Here is a 26,343-nt window from a genome sequence, read left to right on the forward strand (position 1 = left end):
ATACCAATCACAAGAGTTTACAGTCAGTTTGCTACCTGACAAGAAATAATCTTGGTTATAATCCTTTCCAGAGGTAGAGGTGAGTGTAGGTAGATGGACTGGTAACAGCTGTTAAAAAGTTACACTTTTTAACAATAATTCAGTTACACTGAATTATTTTACTTTGTGTATCTTCTCAGAAGTGATCAAGTTAATGCTCTGAGCTAAACAGCCTCCTGACAGTCCCAGTTGCTGTGAGATTTTTTCTTATTATGCAGATCTCTTTGGATATGTATTCACATATCAGCAAGCTTTACAAGAACATATAAACTGCCTGCCTTTTTGAAAACTGTCAATAAGGATGATTCTACATTATCAGTTTAATTCATATAAAATCTTAGCAAAAACTAGATTAAATTATGCCCCAAGGTATACTCTTACAACACAAAATCAGCCATCAACACCATCATTTATAGAAGGTCTAATAAATAGTGAGATGTGTCCATCTTTTATGAACTTAAGCGTATCTCACAACATCTCCCTCCCATCCTGTCCTTCACTGCTCCAGGCAAGCAACAGTATCAGTTTCTTACATAACTTGAAGAGATATCTTATACATACACAAGCAAGCATGTATAAACTATTCCTCCTTTTCCTATACAAAGGTAAGCCCACTCTATACATACTCTTATGCATCTAAAGTTTTTAGTGAATATTTATTGAAATACAGCATAAATAAAGAAAAATATACAAAAATTATAAATGTATAACCTAAAGAATTCTAAGTGAACAAACCTATATAAAGAGCACAGACCAATAACCAGAACATTACCATCACCCCAACCCCCCCATATCCCTTTTCTAGATTAAGAGTAACCATTATTCTAACACTCCAGATTAGTTTTGTCTATTCGTTTTAACTTTATACAAATGGAATTACATAGTATATAATTTTAAGCACAGATTTCCCCCCCCTGGTGTTATATCTGTGAGATTCATCTACATTGCTGGGTAAAACTGCAGTTCTGTAATTCTCATAACTGTACGATATTCCACTGTGCAAAAATAGCAAAATTTACTGAAAGCACTTTTGATAAACAGAAGTTTTAAATTTTAATGGCATTTAACAAAATCTTTCCTTTATACATGTTTATGTTCAGAGCTTTTTGTATAATGAACATGACAATTTTGTCAACCTCAAGGTCATGAGGATATTATCCTTTCTTCTAAATCCTTTCTTGGACTATACATTCACATTTAAATATATAACATATATGCAACTGATTTTTTAATATGGTGTAACGGTCAGACTCATCTTTATCAACATGGATATCCAATAGGCTCAGCACTGCGAACGGTAGAAGGACTTCACAGTCATGGTAGGAAGGTACTTTGGGCCTACTTGGCAAAAGATCAGAAACTACTTAAAGACAACTTATAAATTATAGGAAAAATAATTTAACAATGTTTTATATTGCACATAACCACCTTTAAATGTCATAAATGATCCATCTGAAATATCATATGCACTGATAAAAGGTGTTATGTATATATTCTAGAGCTAAGAGCAAAACACACACTTACATACTCACGACCCAGTAGCTTTTGTTAAGTGCAATTATCCAACTGTATTCTCTGACTCTCCTGTGATAGGTAATCGCTATTCTTAATTTGTGTACTTATTTCTTTGCATTTCTTTATTTTTACCTCTGATGCATATATTCCAAAATAAATCACTACTCAGTTTTATCAGTTTATGAACACTGAAAAAATGGTATTACTGACTTTATTTCATCCAAAATTATGTTTACTCATGCATATAAAAGAAGGGCCCACCCTTCTTCTTATCCGAGTATAACCTGGATCTAAGAGCAAAACGCACACCTACGTCCTCACCACTCCAGAGGTAAAAGCAATGACAGTCAACAGCACTGAGGACCACAGCTCTAAGGTTACGGTTTCTCACTAAACTGAATGGGCTCCTTGGAAAAATTACTGATTCCAGATTAGGAGGCAGAAATATACAGAAGATGGACTTTGCACATGCAGTGCCAAAAAAACAAGAGAAAATAAGGATCATGACACAGAAACTCTGATAAAATCAGAAAAAACACAGCCGAAGAAAGAAAAAAAGAAAGCTTAGAGGAATACCCCTTATGACTATAGATGCAAAAAATACTGTAAAATCAAAGCCAGCAAGATATAAAAACTGAGATTTATCCCAAGAATGCAAGGTTGGTTTAACATATAAAATAAGTGTAATAAATCATATTAATAAAATACATGGCAAAAACCACATGATCACTTCAAAAGATATAGAAAAAGCATCTGACAATCTCCAAAACCCTTTCATGATAAAAATATTCAAGAAACTAGGAATAGAGGAGAACTTCCTCAAGCCAATAAATGGCATCTATGAAAAACTTTTAGTGATGAAAGACTGCATGCTTTCCCTCTAAGACCAAGAACAAGACCAGGATGTCTGTTCTCACCACTTCTGTTTAACATTGTACTAGAGATGATAGCCAGTAAAAAGTAAGCTGCAAAAAATTTAAAGGCATCCATATTGGAAAGGAAGACACACCATTTTCTCTAGCTGAAGATGATATAATCTTATAAAGAGAATAATCCTAAGGAATCCATCTTAAAAAGTAAACAAATAGGGGCTTCCCTGGTGGTGCAGTAGTTGAGAATCCACCTGCCAACGCAGGGGACATGGGTTCGAGCCCTGGTCTGGGAAGATCCCACATGCTGCGGAGCAACTAAGCCCGTGCACCACAACTACTGAGCCTGCACTCTAGAGCCCGCGAGTCACAACTACTGAGCCTGTGTGCTGCAATTACTGAAGCCCGCATGCCTAGAGCCCATGCTCCACAAGAAAAGCCACCGCAATGAGACGGCCGTGCACCGCAACAAAGAGTAGCCCCCACTCGCTGCAACTACAGAAAGCCCATGCGCAGCAACAAAGACCCAACACAGGCAAAAATAAATAATTTTTTGTGTGTGTGTGTGGTACGCGGGCCTCTCACTGTTGTGGCCTCTCCCGTTGCAGAGCACAGGCTCCGGACGCGCAGGCTCAGCGGCCATGGCTCACGGGCCCAGCCGCTCCGCGGCATGTGGGATCTTCGCGGACCGGGGCACGCACCCGTGTCCCCTGCATCAGCAGGCGGACACTCAACCACTGCGCCACCAGGGAAGCCCAGTAAATTTTTTAAAAAGTAAACAAATAAGTATACAAAGGTTACAGGATACAAGATCAATATACAAAAATCAACTGTATATCGATACACAGACAATGAACATTCCAAAAATGAAAGTAAGAAGACAATTCCATTTAATATAGCATAAAAAAGAAGGAAACACCTAGGTATAAATTTAGCAAAAAAAAAAAAGAGCAAGGTTTCTGTTGAAAACTATAAAAGGTTGCTAAAAGAAATTAAAGATTTAAATAAATAGAAAGACAACACGTTCATGGATTGAAAGATGTAGTATTAAGATGGCGATACTCTCCAAACTGATCTACAGGTTCAACAAAATCCCTATAAAAGCTCTCTTTTTCCCAGAAACTGACAAGCTGATCCTAAAACTCATATGGAAATGAAAGACAGCTAAAATAAGTAATCTGGGGGTGGGGGGAAAGAGGACTCATACTTCTTGCCTTCAAAACTTACTACAGAGCTTCAGGATGGTACTGGCATAAGGATGGACAGAGAGACCAATGGAAAAGAACTGAGAATCCAGAGATAAACCCTAACTTTTATGGTAAACTGATTTTTGACAAGAGTGTCAAGGCAATTCAATGAGGGAAGAATATTCTTTTGATTGAAAGGTGCTTGGACAACTGGCCTATTGCTTTACATTTTAAAGTTCCCATGCCATTAACTTCTTAGCGAAAATGAGTCACTTGTCTTATAGAATGACCCACATTTTGGATTCAGTTGACTGTTTTTTTTAAAGATACTATTTATGGTGTTCCTCTGGTCCTCATGTTTCTTGTAAACTGAAAGTAAAAGGTAAAGGCTTCATGAGATTTGGGTTTGTTTGGTCTTTCTGACAACAGTACTCCATAGGCAAGGTGTGTACATCATATTATATCACATAATGACTGTCTGTCTCACTTTTAGCAATAACACTGATCAGTGTCTCAGAACCATTTATTGAAAAATCCATTCTATCTTCACCTTTGACATCCATCCAGTATCCCCGTAAACATGGATATGTTTCTATGCTTTCTATTATGATCCACTGGTTTGCCTATTCCTACACCAAAACCACATTATTTTAATTATTATAGCTTTATAAGGTTTGACATCTAAGAGAAATGGTGTTCTCTTTTCAAGAGCATCTTAGCTATTTTTGAATTTCTGCAAAAAATATTTCCTGAGTCTAGCATAATCCAGGCACTGTTCTACAACAGTTCATGGAAGAGATATATGGAAGAGATGTATATTTAGGACTTTAATATCTTTCAGAAAAGATTTATAATTTCCCCCATAATGATCTTGAACATTCTAATAATACTTATTCCTTGGAACTTTATACTTTTTAAAATGCTATATTAAATATTATCTTTTTTAAAAAATGTAATTTTCATTTTGGTGCAGGCTATAGAAATGCCACTGATTTCTATGAACTTACACTGTATCTAGTGTCTACTTAAATAGCCTTTATGGACTTTTTCTCTACTATGTAGACAAACATTCATATCTTAATGATAGTTTTCTCGCTTACCTTCCAATCCTTATAGTATTTATTTCTTTTACTTGCCTTACTGCAGAGCCCAGAAAGTCTACACAGATGTTGACAGCACGCACTCTGTCTCATTTGTGATCATAAATAGAATACTTTAAAAGTTTTATCCATAAGTAAGTAGTATAATTTTTAATAGCTGTCCTTTGACAGGTTAAGGAAATTCCCGTCTACTACTAGCTAGTTAAGAATTTTTTTAAATTATAAATTACTGTAAAGTTTCTGCATTTCTTGAGATGATTATATGACTTTTCTCCTATCACATTTCAATGTGGTAGACTACAGTAAGTAGTCTTCTAATGAAACCACTATTAAAATCCTGGAATGAACCTCACTCCTTCAAGCATATCTTTCCTCTTCACACACACTCACCTTGGACTCCAGCGATATTTTGTTCAGGAATTTCTGTATTTATGTTCGTGCTTGAGACAGGCCTAAACTTTTACTTTCCCGTATTAACTCTGTCAAGTTTTGATGTGAAGTTATGCTGGCCTTATAAAATATGTCCCTCTTTTTTATTTTTCTGGAATTGTTTCTATAAGATTGAAATGATTTGTTCCTTGTATGTTTATTAAAAATCACCAATATAACTCTCGGGGCTTGAAATTTGTGGGAAAAAATTTTATTACCAACTCCTTTTTTTTTTTCCAGGTTTTCTTTTTCATATTTAGCCAGCTTTGCTAAGTTTCATTTTCCTTGGCATTTGCTCACTTAGTCTAAATCTTCAAATGTACTGGCAAAGATATCCTTGTATCTTTTCAATACTGGCAGGACTTGGAGTTAGGAGCCCTTTATCATTCCAAAAGTTGCTTGCTCACTGTGCCTTCTTTCTTTTTCTCTTTTAGTCTCACCCAAAGCCAGTCAATTTTCTCAGTGTTTTCAAAGGACCAATTCTGGGTGTTATGGACCCTTTTTATAAAAAGGGGGGAGGTTTGTCTCTTAGACTCTCTACCTTGGGCTGCCATGGACATTTTCTTTTGTCCTGCCAAGATACAAAAACCAACGTTCAAGTTCAACAGCTTACCAAGTACTTATCTTTGAATTCCCTCTCTGTTCATCCCCTGGCCTGAGAATTTTCTACATTCTTGACAACTTATGAATGCATATTTTATCAGCCATCTTCAATTGTTTCTGTGGAAGTTATTTTCCCAGCATCTAGTCTGCCATGGTTACAGATATGTTTTATCTTTCATTCCAAACTTGAACTTACAGAATTTCCTTGTTAGTAAAACATAATTTTCTTAAAGATTGCTTAATTTTCCCACCCATTTGAGTGCCAGGTCAAGGTGTCAAGGTATTTCCACCTCAGATCATACATACATCCAAATAAGCTTTAAAGCACTTTAGCATTCAATGCAAGAACGGTGCCATGAACCAGGATTTCCAGCTAATCACCTGATTTGTGCTCTGGTTCCAAGCCAGGGAAACAGCTTCAAAGCCAGATGGAAATTCTGCACTTTCTGTTACTTTCCCACAGTCCCAGAGAACACATTCAGCTGTCTCCACTTGGACACCCAACCCGCTCTGTGCCCACCACACAGCAGTTGTTGTGTAGTTTTGGGTACAGACACTGAGAAACGAAGGTAATGAAAGCCGAGTAGAAGAGGAGATACATACCACACCGAACAATGAAGAAATTCTCCACAATTTTAAAATGTGCTCCAGGTCACAGTATGATTTTCGAAAGCACACGCTATAAGACATTTAAAAAAAAACAGAGCTGGGATTCAAGTATGTAACCTAACTGCCTCCACTAAAATATTAAGGAGAAAGTTCAAGGCTGACAGTGTGCAGTGCCAGCAGGACCAGATGGTTTGCTTAAATCACAAGCTAATAAACTTTTACTCAGAATAAGAAGGGAACAAATCATGGCTTTACCACAGACCCATTTTCCCTAAGAGAGCAAAGCAACTGGGCGCTTCAGGTAGGTGCTGGCAGAGACTGCATCTTCAAGTTTCCCTCCTTCTTCTGTTCCACAACGAAGAGCAAAATACTTTTTGTAGTTTCCAAGACGCTTATGGAAAATCTTGTTACAGTTTCTTGGGAAGATAAGAGGCATAAGTCTCCAAAGGAGAAAGAAATGATTAGAAGAAAAAAGGAGGGATACAAAAAGAAGATTATCTAGAGGTTAAGCATTCATTGATGTAAATGTAATTTACATTACATTTACATTAATGTAATTCTGTAAGTCAGATTTTCGTATGATAAGTCCCCTAGTTTTCCTGATTTCAATGAAATTCTAGATTAAGACCCACTCTGTTATACAAGCCCCCCCCCCAAAAAAAGTTATCTAGCTCTTGAGTTGAGAAGCATGTTTGAAGTATTAATGAGAACTTACATACATACCTACCTACATACATTCCCCTACCTTCTCCTAACAAACTGCTTTAGGTACCTCACAACCACTACTAATGAGAATTTGAATTCACAGAATTCCCAAGAGATTTATGCTAGTATTTATACTAGAAATCGTCTCTTTATCCCCATATGTTCTCTTTGTCAAAGCATGGTAATTCTTTGACCAGGTATATACCAATAGTGCGGTATTTTATGAATATGGAACACCTATAGCTATTACAATAATAATAAGAGCAACTTACATTATGTGAATACTTTGAATGCACTAAGCCTTTTACATATGTTGCCTCATCATCCTCACGAGGATCCTATGAGGTGGCATTATTGTTAGCGTCAGTTTTACAGAAGAGGAAGCAGGTTCAGAGTTTAAGTGCCTTACCCCAGGTCACAGAGCCGGAGGAGGCAGAGCTAGGATTCCAACCCAGGCGGTCAGAAGGCGGTCAGACTCCACTGCTGTTCACAGTTAATGTTGCTTTGCTACAATGTATCAGTGCTCAAAAAGTCCTAAAACAGCCTCCCACAACTGTATCTAAGGAAGCCCTCTGGGGAGTGTGCCTGTGCCCACTTTTGCATCTTTCTATCCGTCCTTTCTCTCCCTTCTCTCCCATCCGCTCCCCACCCCCCCAGGTACTTAACTCCCTCCATGTGCCAGGCACTGTGCATTATACCACCAGGGCTTAATAGAAATACACGTGCTTCCCTAGTGCTCCAAGTAGAGATACAGTCATTAACTAATAGTATTTGTAAATGTATAATCATAAATCATGAATAGTTTTATGTAAGGAAGAACAAGATACCATGAGAATAAGTAACATGAGGGCTTCCCTGGTGGCGCAGTGGTTGAGAGTCCGCCTGCCGATGCAGGGGACACGGGTTCGTGCCCCGGTCCGGGAAGATCCCACATGCCACGGAGCGGCTGGGCCCGTGAGCCATGGCCGCTGAGCCTGCGCGTCCGGAGCCTGTGCTCCGCAACGGGAGAGGCCACAGCAGTGAGAGGCCCGCGTACCTCAAAAAAAAGAAAAAAAAAAAAAAAAAGTAACATGAGACTTTGATCCATGTTTTGTGGGCCTAGAGAAAGTTTCCCCAAGAAAGTCAAGGAGCAGATGGGGAGGAAAAGAGCATTCCAGCTCCAGCGCCCAGCAAGTTTAGAAACCCTGAAGTGGGAATGCATACACCTACAAGAGAAGATGAAAGCATCGCAAGCCCTGAGAGCAAGAGGAAGAAGGGTGCACACGTGGCAGGAAAGGAGGAAGCGGGCAGATGCAGCGCTGTGCAGGCCATACGAGGGGCTTTTGGCTTTTCCCCCCAGAGCAACAGAGGTACCAAAGGATGTGACCAAACAGAGGAGCGAGATGATTTAGAATGTTAAAATCAGAATGACTAAAATAATGGCCCAAGGAATCTAAGCTGAACAGAGAGGGACGCCAAGCCAGGGCCAGTGGATTGGTATAAAGCAAAAAGAGACAAAGAAACTCAAGAAACATAGCTGCAGTGGAAACCTGAAAGCTGAAATGACAGCAAAGTGTGATCTGAGAGGAGGACGCTATAATGAGTGGGCTGGAGGTGGACTGGGTTAGCAAGGTCTAGGATGCCAGATATGGAATGAAGAGAGGCGGCGACCTCTCGGGCCAGGAAGCAGAGAGGACAGACAAGTGGGTTATCCACACAGATGCTGAAGCTGGTGAGGCAGCAAAAGCCTGCAGGGAAAAGCTTCACACTACAGCTGAACAGCATGAGCCCTGAGGAAGCAGAGGCTCTTACATGGGTGTGACGGACCAGAGGTCTGAAGGGTAACAGGAAGCAAGACGGAATTCACATTTACTGACCACCAGGAAGGGCTGTGGGGAGTTTGCAGGGGAGAGGCCAGATTACACTTCGGGCAAAGAAGGTGAACGTGGTCCAAGAAGTAAAATAAGAGTGTTTGTGCCAGGGCCAGGCACAGAGCAGATACTCAATGAGTATTTGTTGAATGGGTGAATAAGTGAAGACAGATGAATCTGTGAATTCTGGTGACCTAGCAGGGAATGTAAAAGGGATGAGAAGAGTGGAAGAGCTGGGTTAGGGCGAGAGGCACTGAACAACGTGGGGACGAAGGCGCAGAGCACAGACGCTCGGGGGCTTTTGGGGGTGGGGGCAACATCTGCTGAAATGCAGGATGAGAGGCACAGCAAAATTAACTCCAACAGGTTCGCTGAAGAGAGTGGGCACTTCAAAATGAATCAGATGCCCCTAAAATAAGAATTTAAATATTTTGGCTTTTTTAGTCCCCATGTGAATGCATATGACATATGACAGTGTTGATTACAACTCTCTATTCTGTTTATTGAAAATAAGATATACGTGATTCTTGAGGTAACCTAACGGTAACAGGTGCCACGGAATTCAGCAGAATGTTAGACTTAGGGACTGTCAGGCATTACTACTACCTTTTATTCTGGACTTTCTAAAGAACCCAAACATGGGTAGAAGTCACAGGTAACAGCACTGAAGAACCCACAGGAGCCACAGTTCACCTTTGGGAGCCACTAGATTTCTTGACCTTTTATATGCAGTTGGATTTCTCCAATATCCGACAATGCCAGATGAAATCAGCAAATGACACTTTTGATAACTAATGTGCTCCATGGGTGAAGAATTTACAACGTGTTTTTACTGTCCCTCAAAATATGCTTCACATTCCCTTAGGACGCTTAATAATGCTTAACAATGCATGTGGCTCACAAGTACCCACACAGTGGAGGCTGACATGCAGGGGACCTAAATTCGCACTGACTGGCTGTATTCCTTCACTGGTAGCTGCCTTTAGGTTTCCAGTAACATTATGCTGTGGTAACAAATCTTCAACTGAAGATCAATTTTAAAAGAGTGGAAACACAACAATGTGAAGGAAATGCTTCTTTTTCAAGCCATCTCAATTTTCCTTTTTTTTTTTTAAAAACAACGCACAGGGCTTGGGTAGATAAATCCTAAAATAAGCACTCATCACTCCAAAGCGGAGCTTGAAAAATCAGACATCAGTAAAATGTGGGTGCACATTTTCAAAGCAAAGCAAATGTCCCCCTACTGGTAGGACTCTCATCATCTGAGTGACTGAGGGTGGAAAAAGGCTTTGAAAGGGCCAGTGTTTATCTCACTGCCAACTCTCCTTAGCATCAAAACTAAAAGGTAAAAATCTGAATTAAGCACTGAAAACTATTTTTTCCGGAGACTGTTACTTGATTAATGTCTCCTATAACTTGCTTATCTTAGCAACGAACAGGTTGCACCAGAATCAAGTAAAATATAAACTTAATAGTTTCCCAGGTCCACATAAACTCCACGGCTCCTATTCTATGCCCGTAAGAAAGAAGGACAGAAATAATCTAGATAGCATCACACTTTCTGTCTCTGGCGAAGAAGATGGGACAACTATCATTTTGCACTTTTCTGCATCTGGGTAACTCAGGAAAAGAAATACGAAAAGAGGAGGAATGACAAGACTTTCCCTTGAACTTCGAGCTCTGGTAAGTTCTCTCCTGAAAAACAATCGTTTCTGCACTGCTGGGAAGTCAAGGTAACAGGATACAGTACATGACAGGAGGGCTGTATACGTTGCCTATAGGCTTTGGAAAGAAATTTCCTGAGTTAAAATTATGTATTTGGTTATTTCCCATGGAGAAAACCTTAATTCACCTTTATTACAGAAAACAGCAGTCCTCTCGCTAGCATGAAGTCGCCAACAGGGAAGAGAGCATTTAGGGCTCAAGCCCTTCCTCTAAGGTCAAATGAACAATTTGAATAAATCAGCTTCAGACTGTTTCCTTAAGTTTTCAACAATGAAACCAAAAACCTACTGGCATTTTAACTGGAAATGTTAATGCTCATTTGCATTGCTAAAAAAAATCAAATAGCTACCTAGAAGTAAAAAAGTGACATTTCATTAATTAGAGATACATTTTGTGGGGAAAACATATTTCAATATAACCCCTGAAAAATGGTTACAAAGAAAATATTGACCAATGACAGTTATTTGACCTTATCAAAAGTATATGACTAGCCAAAGGAGTAAAGTAAAAGTGTGGGATTTAACGTCTGGCAACCCAAGGATACCAAGAGGGAACTCATAAGTATCTCTCTCTCACACACACACACACACACACACACAGGATTATTCTGGTCTGGCCATAACAAGTGAGGCTCAACATTTGTGTACTGCCTTTAGAGGCGACCAAAACACTCGTGGGGGAATAAGTTACTCCACACAGGTGAGAGTACAGAGCCCTGGAAAGACTATGAAACTCGCCCTACGTCACAGTTAATAAACAGAAGAAACCGAACCCACGTCACCTGATGCTGGCTCAAAGCCCTTCACACCCACCCTCGCTGCCTCTTCGTTAATTCACTAAAGAGGGTGGACGTCAGAGGAAGGGACACAGAAGCACTGACGCAGAGCTCGGGCCACGCCGCACACGAGAACTATCTGCTGTGTAGGATAAGTGCCGCTGTGCAGATTTCTCTAGGAAAACATGTTTCACTGAAAACATCCAGGAAGGCACAGCCAAGGAGAACATAAACTGCATATAAAGATCAGCAGGAAGCCATCTGGCTCCCACGATTTCACCTTCAGCCATATCCTGGATGACTGCCTCTATCATCAATAACTTGGTTTCTCAAACTGCACAGCAGGAGGTAACAGAATAAGGGCCAGACACCCCAAGAACCATTACAAGCAAACTAAACATCATCTGTTACAGATCTGCCACAAAGATTCCAAAAGCACTTCCCAGTGTGGCAGTGGTTACACAGTTTAGACACAAGTATAAAAACACACCTACTTTGAAAACCAGCATCTACAGACTCCCGCACTCAACTGTGTGGTTCATTTTGGAGTATGCCAAGGTTTTATTTCTTCTCCACTGCAGTTAATTTTTTCATCTGATTTTAACTTTTGAAAACACAGATGTGGTCCTTTTGTTGAATAAAAAGAAAAAATCAACCTGAAATTCAGAGACACAGATATTTCCTGAAGTTCCAGGATAACATAATCATGTACTATTTTTTCAAAACTTTTCAAAAGTAAGAAACTAACCAAAAAGACAACCAGAAGTGTACTATTGTAAGAACTACTCTACGAACTACTGATGAATATAGGGGTTTTGTTTTGTTTTGTTTTGCCATAACCATTGCATGTGGTTACTTCCTGGAGGCTTCAGTTTTCTTTCAGACTTTCTTTAGCTGTTGTCTAGTGACCCCATCTGGCAAAATTATAGAGGAAGTTATATTGGCCCAAGCTTCTGGCAAGTCAAACTTTTTTAATTTTATGTAAGAAGGAAATAAGAAAGTAGAAGTTCAGGGTGAAAGAATTTTAAGGATTTTTAGCTTCATCCTTCTGTAATACATAGGATAAGAGGAAAACCATGTAATTAAGAAAAGGTCATGCCATTCTAACTGAAGGAATTCATGTTGCTGCCTTTTCCTTGTTATTCTTGAAGATGCTTGTTTAATATTCTGATCTTCTATTAAAAGTTGTATTTAAACTCTGAGATTTCTGCTTGCTTGTTTAATACAGAGATGAAGTAATTAATTCAAAAGTGTATCCAGCATAACTAGATGAATAAGATTTTGAATAGTACAGAGCTGTTTAAATTTTTAAGTAAAGAGTTATTAAAAACAGAGAAATGTCAGTTTAAACCATGAAAATCAGCCTTGAGATGAGAGGCTTTAGTTGTCTCTCATTCTTACCATCAACATTCAGAGCTTGATTTTACTAAACGGGGTAAAAATTACAAGCAGAAACTGAAGGAGCGCTTTTAAAACACTGAGAGTTTCATTTTAATTCACCATCTGACTTATTCCGCACTTGTGAAGGTGGCTACAACATTCACACAGTTTCAGCTCTTCTTTTGAACATTCACTGTCTGAGACATTTGAATTTTTAGACATGCTGTTATTTGAACATATTTGGGTAATTTCCATTAATAAGTGGATTGAAATGCAGAATAATATTGGGTCGCCATTACCGCAGACTGTATCATTCCTTTAACTTGAAGCCCATTTCATACATCTCTCTAAGATCAAAAGGAGGAGAAGTCTAAACATGGAGATTTCTGCTACGGCCGGGTACAGCCATTTAACTTCTTCTTTCAACAAGCCAGAGATGGCAGAACTCTCTTTGAAGTGGCAGCCCTGTTGGCCTTTGAAGTCCCTTGTCAATTGCAGAAAGGCTCTGGTGGGGTTTGTTTTGTAGCCAGCTGTCACCGTGAAGGCAGACATGACGTATTTCCAGCAGTCTCACTTCAGGGTCTGTCAAGTGACTGATTTCATAACCAGTCACCATAACAAAGGAGATTCAAACTCACTGACATGAGAGCAAGAGTCCACAGTGAAACTTACTAGGTTCCTCTTGACAGAGCCTGATTTAAATACTCAAGTGATTACACAATGGCAAAGAGATGACGGCTGTGAAGTTAACTGTCACATCTCCTCGGATCCTTGAATATTAAAAATGTACTTTCCATATGTTTATCAATAAAATGTTTCATAACAACAGTATCTTCAATCTTTGCACTGATGAGAAATGATGACTTCTGCAGAAATCAGTAAACTGCTTTAAAAGCACAGTCTACATTGCTAACTTACAACTAGACTTTCTTATGTAAGACAATGATTCTCTATAGTTCTGAGACAAATGTTTGCATTTGTAATGCTTTTAGACTGCTCAGCTACTCAAGTCAAAAATCTCCACCACTCCTGACACAGAAATCAGTTTAAGACTTAAAAGGATAAGAAAAACAATTTAACATGTGTTAAGAAACTTCCATAAGCTATAAATATAGCCCATGATAGCACTATATAAAAGGAAACAATCTTAATAATATTACAAATCTATTTTTAAGGTGGGGAGAGATGACACCAATCTTGAAAAATCAAATGTTAAATTTACCAATGATGATCAGAAGTATTAATTCCACTGGAAGGAAAACAGGGTAGGAACAAAAAGATTTTCATACTAATCTGACCATAGTTTATGTCTGTTATGTAGAACGTTTTGAGCTTTCAGATGTTTTTATGAACATGGCTTGCTGCTATCAGAGCAGAAGACCAGATGTACACAAGACGTTTAGCTCCCAGGGGCTCTCAGGCCAGCCTCAGTGTGGTTAGTGCTGCACGTTCGTCCCAGGAAACACAAGTCCTCTACTTCCCACTGAAGAATAGGTCACAGGAATCCCAATGATTCCTAAATTTTACTTTTCCATTCTGGCTACCATGCTTTAAACTCAAGCAACAAAAAAAAGGGTAAATTACGCTCAAATAGTGATATCTATTCTAAGTCTTTAAATCTACAATTCTGAAACCTTTTGAGTTTTTCTGAGCAGATGACAAAGCGCTTCATTAAATCCCATGGAAAGGAACGGCAGCAAAGAATAAAAACATGTATCAATTTAAAAAAATGTTTGGTAAGGTCTGTAAAAATCATAAACTTACCATGAAACTTTAAATTGTTTAGTAAATAAAGTGATGCTGCTGCTATTAGGGGTATAGACACTCAGGTGGTCAGAATTAAATTTCATTCATTCACTCATGCACTCAAAAAATATTCATTGACTGCCACTATGTATCAGACGTGACGGTAGGTATCAAAGATACAACAGTAAACAAGACACAGCCTGGCCCTCACGGAGCTTTCATTCTACTAGGGAAGACAGAGAGTCTCTTCAGTGACAGTAAATAAGTCATAACAACACAGTAAAACAAACAGTACAGGATGCTGCTGCAAAACATGTGGGAGACACGTAACTCAGACTTGGAAGGTCAGAGAGGAATGTATGGAAGGAGAAGTGGGATTTATGCAGACAAGAGAAAAGGGCAAAGATGAAGACACTGCTTCATACAGAGGGAAATGTAGTTTCATAAATGCAAACCAGTCTGCACCCTTCTGAAAAAGGACCCAGTGAGCACTGGTGCTCTTTTTCTATCCAAGAAATATTAAATACATCCAAGACTTTACTATCGAAATGATTAAACAAGACTACTGAGAAAGCGTTATCGTGGAGACTGGCAGCTAACAGGTAATCAGTAAAGGCAGTACCTCGAGCAGTCGTTGTATTAAGAGAAAGATGCTATGTACGCGTCCTGTGGGCCACATCTTCTGGTAATAAGCCAGGCACGTATTTATGGACTCATCAAAAGCTTACTTTGCAGAAATATACAGAGTAAACAGGTACTCTCTCAGTTTATGTGCATTTGAGGGTAACTGGAAGAGGCGTGTATGCTGTGAATGGCAAACACAAAGCTAAAGTGAAGAAAAAAAGCCAGCCATACCTCATCTCCCGACTTTACATTCTGAGCCCAGAGCACTCTTCTGAGCTAAACGTGTATATCCAACTGCCTACTTGACATCATGAGAAACAGGACACAGGCACCTCCAATTTAACATGTACAAAGCTGACCCCCTACCTTAAACTCCCCCTCCTCCAGCTTCCGCAGAGTTGAATAAACACCACCACCCTCCTCTTACACTGTCATGGCGGAAAAGGTGGGCATCGGCCCCCCCACATCCTCCTCCCTAACCTTCCCCACGCAGACCAGCAGCAGACCCTGCTCGTCCCACCTCCAAGCAGCCAACACCCTCCCCCGCCCTTGCATCGTGCCGTATCTTCCTGACAGGTACGGCCCTCCTACCCGTGCTCTCTCTCTATTTATTCTTCAGGTAACTGCCAGAATAGGCTCTCAAAACCTAAAATGGATTTTCATCACTCTTCTGTTTGAAACGATTTGCACCGCAATCTGGTTTCTTCCTGCCTCTCCAGTTTCACGTCAGACCACCTGTTCTCACTTCTTTATTTACCCACTCGCCTCCCTACGCGCTCAGCCACCAGCTCGCTCCTACTCACTCCTCTCCACTCACCGGTTTTCCTTTGGTTCTCCGATTGCGCCTCACCCTTCCATCAGGAGGTCCACACACCGTGGTTCCCCCGGAGGTAAACCTCTGGCCATTCTTAATCTCACTAAGTCCTGTATACTTTTCCACGTCTCAGTTTAAGCATCAACGCCTCTGTGATGCCTTCCCCGACCATTCATTCTCTTGTTTTACTCTGTCATAAAACACTATACAGGACTATGATTTGTTTGTGGCACAACTTTAAAGAATATGTTTAAATCTGTGATCACCGATCTCCCTAACATATAAATGCCGTTAGGAGAAGGGACCATTTTGTCTGGCTCACAAAAATAGTCACAGCTTCTAGAACACAGCAGCCTCTCAATAAAATTAATTAAATGAACAATGGAATAAATGAAATAGGTGATATCTCTGAGGCCATTAAACTCTTAACAATGCTGGGGTGGCACATACTCCTGGGGGACAGACATCTCCTTCTCACTTGTATAACTATTCTACTCCTTTTTCTGACACTAACTCCAATGCTCATGCTACAAATTTAAGTGTCTAGTTATATGAATATGGGGAAACACACATGATTATGACATCTCATATTTCCCCATTATTTCTTAAAGGAAAAATTACTTTTGACTAACATGTAGACCACGGATGTTTTCCCAAAAACAAAAGTGAAAAAAGGACCAAGGACAAGCAAAAAAGTGCATGTACTTGTATATTTCATTTCTACAACTCTGACAGGCTCAGGAGAAAAAAACTGAGTAGTAGCTGCTAAGTACATGTGTGTCTACGTATTTATCCATCCATCTAACACATCAGAGAATCCAGCTGTCTGATACACTGACCACTGGACAGATTAATTAAATAAACATAAAAACTCAGTCCTGCCGGGGCTCTAGCCACAGTTGAGGTATTCAGCTGGAACATGTGGCTGGGCTGTCATCTCGCTCACATCTTATAAGACATGCCCAGCGTCTGCAGGTCCTCCTGGACAGCGCTCCTATAGACTTCGGAGGCTTCAGTAACCAGCAAGCACTTGTAACGAAAAATGTACATCCACAGAATTTACGTCAAGAGTGAAAAAGTAACCTCTGTTTAGAATTCAAATCCTTTTAATAGGGAATGGGATTTGGATACCACATGTGAGCACCAAGAGTGTACACTGCTACTGAAAAAAATCTGTTTTCTAGGTACTTTCAGTACACAGGAAGTGTGTGTGTGTACCTCTATGTGTTTAAGGGGAAAAAAAAGTCATGAAAATTCAAACAGATATTTCCAATTGTAATTTAAGGTTACGAGGATCAAACACAAATTTTTAAAATCCTAAATATTTTGTATCTTCTTATTTCTAGGAATAAGGTATAAGCATAATGTTCTAAAATCCATATTTTGCTTCAGATAGTGCTAAAAAAGTATTCTTTTCTTTCCCTTTCTCCTTCCTAAAGAAACCCACAGAATACACGACTTTGTAAAACTGAAAAATATTTAGCATTAGGATAGGAGTTCACAGTACACATTTCTAGTCCTTTACTAAAGCTACCCATACTCTCTTCATGAGGAAAACCTAAAAGTAAACTGGAAAATAATGCACAGACTACGATCCTGCACTGACCTAAGACACACTCAGAGAACGAACAACCCAATGAGCAAAACCATGCCCACCTGAGCAACCTGTTAGCTGGCTGTGGCATCCTCAGCTGATGTAGATACTACAAAATTCTAGGCCAGGCAAGGGGAGAGGACAAGGATTTCCTCAATTCACAGGAATTCAAACTTCATATATATGTAACCGGGAACTTTTAACAATAAGCATGTCATCACTGGTACCGAATCAACCAGGTAGGGTCTATAGATAGTAAGTTTCTCTGGAGCCTAGCCAGGTTGGACCAGTCCTCCCCTTGGAGCTATCGAGGGCAGTGGTGGTAGCAAGAGAAGTATCAGTAGTAGCTAATGTTGACTGACTACTCTCTTTACACATACAACCACCTCTCTTCATGCGGTAGATATACCAGATTATGCCAGCACCTTTATAGCACTATATACCAGTACCAAGTTTCTTTGACAGCTCAAGAACTGACACAGAAATAACTCACCCAAGATCACAATTTGTAAGTGATGGAACCATAATTCCAACGAAGGCTTCCAACTTGAGAACCCACTTTTCTAGCCACCAGGTACTATAGTTTCCCTAAAGTTCTGCAGTGGCCTTCTGAACTAGAGAGTCACAGTATAAAATCTCTGTACCTAACATATCACTTCTGCCTTTCTTGGACTTGATTCTCCTAACTGAGGATGCTAATTTCAGCTTTGTAGGATAAGAGTGTTTTCTCAGATGGGATGAAAAAGCCTGCGGGAAAAACTGGTTTGAGGCTAAGAAATAAACAGTTCTGGATTTGGATGGTTTCAGGGTGACATTTCAATGAAATACTGGAGGAAAGATACAAAGCAGATATGAAGTAGACGTAGCTTGGATCTCAGAAGAGAGAACTGGGCTGAAAGTACAAACCTGACGTGGTAGCAATTCTACTTCTCCTACTAATACAGCTAACACTCTTCAGCACAATTTCTTAGTTCTTACCCTGAACAAGTTTCTGGCTAGGGCATTCTCATCTCAGAAAACGGAACCACCACCTCTCAGGCGTCCTGTCAGAAATCGGAGGATCACTTTTGTTTCTTTTTCACCCTTACCCATACATGCAATTCATCAAATCTTTTTAGCTCTGTTTCCATTCTAAACCTGCTCACTCTTCTCCACCTCCACTGCCAGTATATGAGGTACTCAGCCTAATCTGCCCGCCCGCCCCTAGACCAGAGTCTTCCACAACGACTGTGTTTGTATACCTCTTAAAGAGTTCATATAACTAGGATCTTAACTTGATATATGATTTTTTGGCATCATAAGTTAAAGAGTTGGTATCGCATCATAAGTTAAAGGGTTGGTAGGCATCGAGGGAATTTAAATCAACATAATAAAGGCCATATATGACAAACCCACAGCCAGCATCGTTCTCCATGGTGGAAACCTGAAACCATTTCCACTAAGATCAGGAACAAGACAAGGTTGCCCACTCTCACCACTATTGCCCAACATAGTTTTGGAAGTTTCAGCCACAGTAGTCAGAGAAGAAGAAGAAAAGGAATCCAAATCAGAAAAGAAGAAGTAAAACTGTCACTGTTTGCAGGTGACATGATACTATACATAGAGGATCCTAAAGATACTACCAGAAAACTACTAGAGCTAATCAATGAATTTGGTAAAGTAGCAGGATACAAAATTAATGCACAGATATCTGTTGCATTCCTATACACTAATGATGAAAAATCTGAAAGAGAAGTTAAGGAAACACTCCCATTTACCATTGCAACAAAAAGAATAAAACAACTAGGAATACGGGCTTCCCTGGTGGTGCAGTGGTTGAGAGTCCGCCTGCCGATGCAGGGGACACGGGTTTGTGCCCCGGTCCGGGAAGATCCCACATGCTGCAGAGAGGCTGGGCCCGTGAGCCATGGCCGCTGAGCCTGCGCGTCCGGAGCCTGTGCTCCGCAACGGGAGAGGCCACAACAGTGAGAGGCCCACGTACTGCAAAAAAAAAAAAACAAAAAAAAAACCCACCTAGGAATAAACCTACCTAAGGAGACAAAAGACCTGTATGCAGAAAACTATAAGACACTGATGAAAGAAATTAAAGGTGATACAAACAGATGGAGAGATATACCATGTTCTTGGACTGGAAGAATCAACATTGTGAAAATGACTATACTACCCAAAGCAATCTACAGATTCAGTGCAATCCCTATCAAACTACCAATGGCATTTTTCACAGAAGTAGAACAAAAGAATTTCACAATTTGTATGGAAACACAAAAGACCCCGAAAAGCCAAAGCAATCTTGAGAAAGAAAAACAGAGCTGGAGGAATCAGGCTCCCGGACTTCAGACTATGCTACAAAGCTACAGCAATCAAGACAGTACGGTACTGGCACAAAAACAGAAATGTAGATCAACGGAACAGGATAGAAAGCCCGTGCACATATGGTCACCTTATCTTTGATGAAGGAGGCCAGAATATAAAGTGGAGAAAAGACAGTCTCTTCAATAAGTGGTGCTGGGAAAACTGTACAGCTCTGTGTAAGAGAATGAAATTAGAACACTCCCTAACACCATACACAAAAATAAACTCAAAATGGATTAAAGACCTAAACGTAAGGCCAGACACTATAAAACTCTCAGAGGAAAACAGAGGCAGAACACTCTGTGACATAAATCACAGCAAGATCCTTTTTGACTCACCTCCTAGAGAAATGGAAATAAAAACAAAAATAAACAAATGGGACCTAATGAAACTTAGAAGCTTTTGCACAGCAAAGGAGACCATAAACAAGATGAAAAGACAACCCTCAGAATGGGAGAAAATATTTGCAAATGAAGCAGCTGACAAAGGATTAATCTCCAAAATATACAAGCAGCTCATGCAGCTCAATATCAAAAAAACAAACAACCCAATCCAAAAATGGGCAGAAGACCTAAATAGACATTTCTCCAAAGAAGACATACAGATGGCCAAGAAGCACATGAAAAGCTGCTCAACATCACTAATTATTAGAGAAATGCAAATCAAAACTACAATGAGGTATCACCTCACACCAGTTAGAATGGGCATCATCAGAAAATCTACAAACAACAAATGCTGGAGAGGGTGTGGAGAAAAGGGAACCCTCCTGCACTGTTGGTGGGAATGTAAAATGATCCAGCCACTATGGAGAACAGTATGGAGGTTCTGTAAAAAACTAAAAACAGAATTACCATATGATCCAGCAATCCCACTACTGGGCATATACCCTGAGAAAACCATAATTCAAAAAGACACATGCACCCCAATGTTCACCGCAGCACTATTTACAATAACCAGGTCATGGAAGCAACCTAAATGCCCATCGACAGACGAATGAATAAAGAAGTTGTGGCACATATATACAATGGAACATTACTCAGCCATAAAAAGCAACGAAATTGAGTCATTTGTTGAGACGTGGACAGATCTAGAGACTGTCATACAGAGTGCAGTAAGTCAGAAAGAGAAAAACAAATATTGTATATTAACGCATGTATGTGGAACCTAGAAAAATGGTACAGATGAACCAGTTTGCAGGGCAGAAGTTGAGACACAGATGTAGAGAACAAACATATGGACACCAAGGTGGGAAAGCAGCGGGGGGGTGGGGATGGTGGTGTGCTGAATTGGGCGATTGGGATTGACATGTATACACTGATGTGTATAAAACTGATGACTAATAAGAACCTGCAGTATAAAAAGCAAACAAACAAACAAACAAAACAACTAATACTAAACTTTCTTTGGGTTATTTGTATGGAAATATGTTAATATAAATGTTTCAGACATTATATGAAATTCCTAAAAATCTTATATGTTCTGGTATAATGTTATAAGTCATAAATTCTAGTTATTACTTTAAAATGTATATCTCAGAAATAACTAAATTTCCTTGTCAATTGCATTATTATGACCTTTCATCAAATCTTTAACCGTGGTCATTTTTAAGTCTTTTGTCATTTACAGACAGTTCTGGGTGTACTCTGATGCTTTTGCAAATACGTTCCTATAAAAGGGTTTCATCTTCAGGGAATTCATGGAAAAGACTGACAAGTACAGGTTTCTGGTAACTGACTATACTGCTGAACTGAATGAATAAGCATTTTCAGAACTCTAATGGAAAACTGATGAACTCATAAAAGTGCTAACAAAAGATCAAGATAAAAAAAATTAATTACATGGGACTGAGTGAACTGATGAGGATGATTATAATTTTTGTGACTTTCTGTTTGAATTAAAAAAAAAAAATCCCACAAGGACTCAGAGGCAAAAAATATACAAATCAATTTTCTCTGCAAAGTTAAGGAGCTGTTACAGTGGAGGATTCCTGCACTGAATGTCAATATTACGACATAGTATGAGTGTGTTTCGTGTTTGGTAATTGCAATCATTGTTGCTTTTGTTGTGGTCACCCATTTACAATGCTTGGTGTCAGTCTATTTATCTCTTGTAAAAATAAAATACAGTGTGCGTGTGTGTGTGTGTGTGTGTGAAAAAAGAAAAAAAAGAAAGTACAAGAAAAATAAATAAAATAAAAATAGCCTATTGGGCTTCCCTGGTGGCGCAGTGGTTGAGAGTCCGCCTGCCGACGCAGGGGGACACGGGTTCGTGCCCCGGTCCGGGAGGATCCCACATGCCGCGGAGCGGCTGGGCCCGTGAGCCATGGCCGCTGGGCCTGCGCGTCCGGAGCCTGTGCTCCGCAACGGGAGAGGCCACAACAGTGAGAGGCCCACGTACCGCAAAAAAAAAAAAAAGCCTATTAATATCAATCAATCTGCCCCAGAAAGCAAATTATGAACAGTTCACACAATAGCTTAAAAAAGAACATGTAACAGCAGTCTATATACCATGACATGATTTATTATTAATTGCCAAAATTTCTACATGGTCTCTGGTATGTAAGACTTGTCACTAAACAATGATCCCAAAGCAGAAAAAAATCTTTACGGAAAGACAAAATGGGGAACATTTTGAAAATAGAGGGAAGAATGTAAAAAAGATAAAATCAAGATACAAAAAAATCCTTCCTTACCCTGGAACAATGGTTGACACTACCCCTCCTCTGAGGCTCTCCACTACCCAAGCTCTGTTTAACTGTACATTAATAAATATTCAAATAGAAAGTGGACCGAGACATTTATCTAAGAATAGGGCACTGAAAGAAACTCATTCTGTAAAGATCAATTTTCCTTCAGCTTTGCTAATAAATGTCAGTTTGTCTTTCTACACTTGACACTAAAGAAGCCAGACCCTTGTATCTAAGTTATGAGGGGACTCCCTGTAGTACACACCATGACACGTCTGCTTTGAAAGGTACCCTTCTTCCTTGCTATGGCGCTACCCTAGCTCACAAGAGCTCTGGTGGTCTGATCAAAGGGCTCCCCAAAAGATTCATGTCACCCTCTCACTGAACACTTTTTACCAATGGTTTGGCACTTATGTTTCTCCAATAAAGAGATGGAAACAACACTGGAAAAGAGACACTCTTATAATGGGAACTGAGATTAGAGCCTTCACTTGTTAAAACTATTTCTTCCATTCAGATCTCCCACCTTTATTCTTCCTAATAAAAAGTTTAAAGCAAGGGTAGAGAATCTAAAAAGACATATAAAAACATAGAAAACAAACAGAAACAGCAGAATTCTTTAACAAGTCACCTCCGGGTTGAGATGCTGATCTGGGACTCCCAGGTGTCATGACATCCATGTCCTTCATACCTGTTACCAACCTCAACTTGTTATAACTTTAATGGCTCTTGTGAACAAGACAGGCTACAAAATAAATAAACGTTTTGATATTTAAATCAACGTCTTTGACTCAGAAGTGTTTGTGTTTTCCCATTCAATTTAAAAGCAGGGTTGTGCTCAGTCTGGTGACAGACAGGCAAGTTAAATTTCATCTCATCAGATGTGCCAGCATATACAACATCAATATATACAAGTCAGCCCCAAATATGTAACGCACAGATGACTGCATTAACATGAATCAATTCTTAATACGGCTATGTTTTAATTCTTATTTAACTCTAAATACTTACACTCGGTGAAGTGCTTTGAAACCCTGCAAACATACATTATGTACTGTTCACCTAAGCCATACTGGCTGGGCTTCACCCTCCTTTAACCAGCAGCACTGCCGTAACTGTAAAAAATCGCAGACCTGTTTTTCAGCACTGGTCCTGGCTGACTCCTCCTGTGCCAGCACCATCTCTCGCTCTGCAGTTATCTGTACACTTTCTCTTAGTGCTTCTTCCAGCTCTTCAATCCTGTCATCCTTCTTACGGAGACTGTCCTGGAAAACGACGGAAGACCAGGTGAAGGAGACTAATTAACTCAAGGAGAGCCCATTTATCAAGGAAGGGCTATGTGCTTATAAAATGTTCTTCCCTTCAGAAGTACATCTAGGCCAAAAAGATATGGACACAAAGGAAAGAATAAAACAGGGGAAGAAAGACGTAAAGAGGTTGAAGAAGTAAGTATATTGTTAAGAGCAAAGGGTCAAGTTAGTTAAGCAAGAGAAACCTGTGATGGACTTCCTCCGCAACACACCGAAGAAAACTGTTAGTGTTAGGCAGATGGGCAGCAGGGGCCTGATTATCTAAAAATGCAAAGCCGTTTCTGAGCTACTCTCTAAACTGGGCTTATAGCCAGCTTTGATGAAGCCTAAGTCACAAGACTCAAGAGCTAAACATTCTCTCCCTGCAAAGTTAAGCCCAGATGAAAAAGTAAACAGCATGATCAGTCAGATTATATGCTACATATAGACAATTGTTGGCAAATTCATTTTTTAAAAAAGAAATGCAAAAGGAGATTTTTCCTCATGAATTCAAGAGAGTAAAGTTTTCTCTCAATCTCATATAAGAAAACTAAAAATAACTGGTGATAAGTAACTGGTCTGGCTAAGGATGAGTAATTTGGTTAGACAACCAAAACCCACTAGGCCTAATATTCTACACAAGTCTAAGAAGTAACTTTTGGGGAGGTAAATATGGATTTCTACCAGAAAGACAAACAAAATCCTACAGGACTTTAAAATCATGTAAGATAGACGATCTTAAAAGAAGAAGAATAAATGAAACAGTTTTCAAGTAGTATGAAGAACTGGATCCATCAGATTATTCTAAGCATTTCTTCTTTAAATAGAACCAGAAGACTAAGAATAAAGTGCTGCCTTTTATTAACAGATGAAACAAAGAACAAGGTTTGTCCATTCATTCTCCAACTTGCTGAACACTCACATCAGCAAAAGATACCAAAGGATTTTGTTTTTTATCTATGCAACTCTTATTTGATCTTATTGTAGTTCAGTTTTCATAAGTACAAAGTACAAGAAAGTTCTTTTTTGACAACTCTGTCTTCAGAAATCTAGAACTGAAATCTAGAACTGAAATCTAGAACTGAAACCTCTCGAACTGAAATCTCTAAGTCAGATTTTTCTCCCAACTTTGATGGAATGGCATCTATTATTTAACATCCTTCCTAATAAAAAGTTGTTATATCTTTTGCTCTCTCCCATTTTTCTCAATTAAAAAAAAAGATTTAGGAAAAAGAATATTCACATTTTGATGATGTATGTTCATTTTTTTTTTTAAAGTATTCATTCTTCTCGGAGATAATGTTATAAAATACTCTGATTTAGTCCCTAAGTAAGGTTCTGTTTTATGCAGGGCAGTTTAGCTACATCAAAAAAATGCTCTTTGTTGAAATCTAAATGCTTCCAGTTTGCTTGCCATTAACAGCGGAGTACAATAAGCGTTTCTACAATGAGGCCAAGCAGACAGAGACAGGAATGACTCCCTTGAAAACAAAGTCCAACATAGTTTCTCTTGATTCAAAGAAAATGAAATGTAACAGAAGGATTAAGTGGAAAGGAATGGATGCAATGATCTGTGCAGTCCTGTCAAATCCTCTAATGAATGACTACATCTGTAGTAACATGGGGATTCTGAATTACAGATTCCTGTAAGCAAATAGAAACACAAATGGTTCCCGTTATCAATTAGCTGTGAATAGCTCAGTGTTATGTTTATGTCCAGCCTATTGCATCCTTCACCCTTAAACTGTCTTCTGGAGATCTCCTGAGAGGCTTCTGGTAACCTAACCTAAAATGAGGGTTATTCCAAATAACTTCCCAGGAACCCAATTTCAAGCAAACAGGTTTACTTGCTCTTCTGCATGGGCCAAAAAACAGCTTTGAGGCTTTATCAATCAAACTTTTTTTTAGAGCGAGGATAATTAGTAATTTGTCATACTGAAAGTTTCCCTGAAACCAGTGTTAAAACCAGAGTCTACAAGATGAGCTGTGTGTGCAAGGTCATTTATTTAAAAGTTTTCTGGACCTAATGGCAAAGCCTGGTGCAAAATCTTTCTCCATGACAAAAACGAAAAACAGAAGCCAAGTGAAACCACAAATAAAAAGAAAAGGAGAAGAGACTGTTGAATCATTTTTATGAGATACTGTAAGTCATGTTACATCTCAGTATAAAACTAGGTATGGGACCATCTGCTCTAAGGAACTCATATTAAACCAGGGCAATAACGAGAAAAATGAAGATAGCAGATCAAATACCCCCCCACCATCTTTAACAAAGTCCAGCTACTGAAACCATACAGTGAATAAAACTTGGCTCTAGCTTTGTTTTTGGAATCTTAACAGATATCTGCTAAGGCAAACCAAGGAAGTTTCCTTTGTACTGAACAAAACCTTGAATCTATTTCATTTAATAAAATATTGAGCCAATGCCAGAAATAAACAGAACCTTTTAGTT

At 39.3% G+C, this 26,343-nt stretch overlaps 1 protein-coding gene across 13 annotated transcripts in view; it reads right to left on the reverse strand.

Moving 5' to 3' along the window:
* Nucleotides 1-26,343, reverse strand: part of ERC1 (ELKS/RAB6-interacting/CAST family member 1) — a 394,434-nt gene that overhangs the window by 178,892 nt on the left and 189,199 nt on the right. For 10 of the 13 annotated variants that reach the window (XM_027093429.1, XM_027093428.1, XM_027093427.1 and 7 more), the window contains one exon: nucleotides 23,736-23,867. The exons of the other annotated variants lie outside the window; for them this stretch is intronic. In XM_027093429.1, the coding sequence (XP_026949230.1) occupies nucleotides 23,736-23,867 (132 nt within the window). The remainder of the gene's footprint in view (nucleotides 1-23,735; nucleotides 23,868-26,343) is intronic. 13 annotated transcript variants of the gene reach the window in all.

This window comes from Aethalodelphis obliquidens, unplaced genomic scaffold (genome assembly GCF_003676395.1).
Source record: "Aethalodelphis obliquidens isolate GAN/ISIS:26980383/991018 unplaced genomic scaffold, ASM367639v1 scaffold83, whole genome shotgun sequence".
Classification (NCBI taxonomy): Eukaryota; Metazoa; Chordata; class Mammalia; order Artiodactyla; family Delphinidae; genus Aethalodelphis; species Aethalodelphis obliquidens.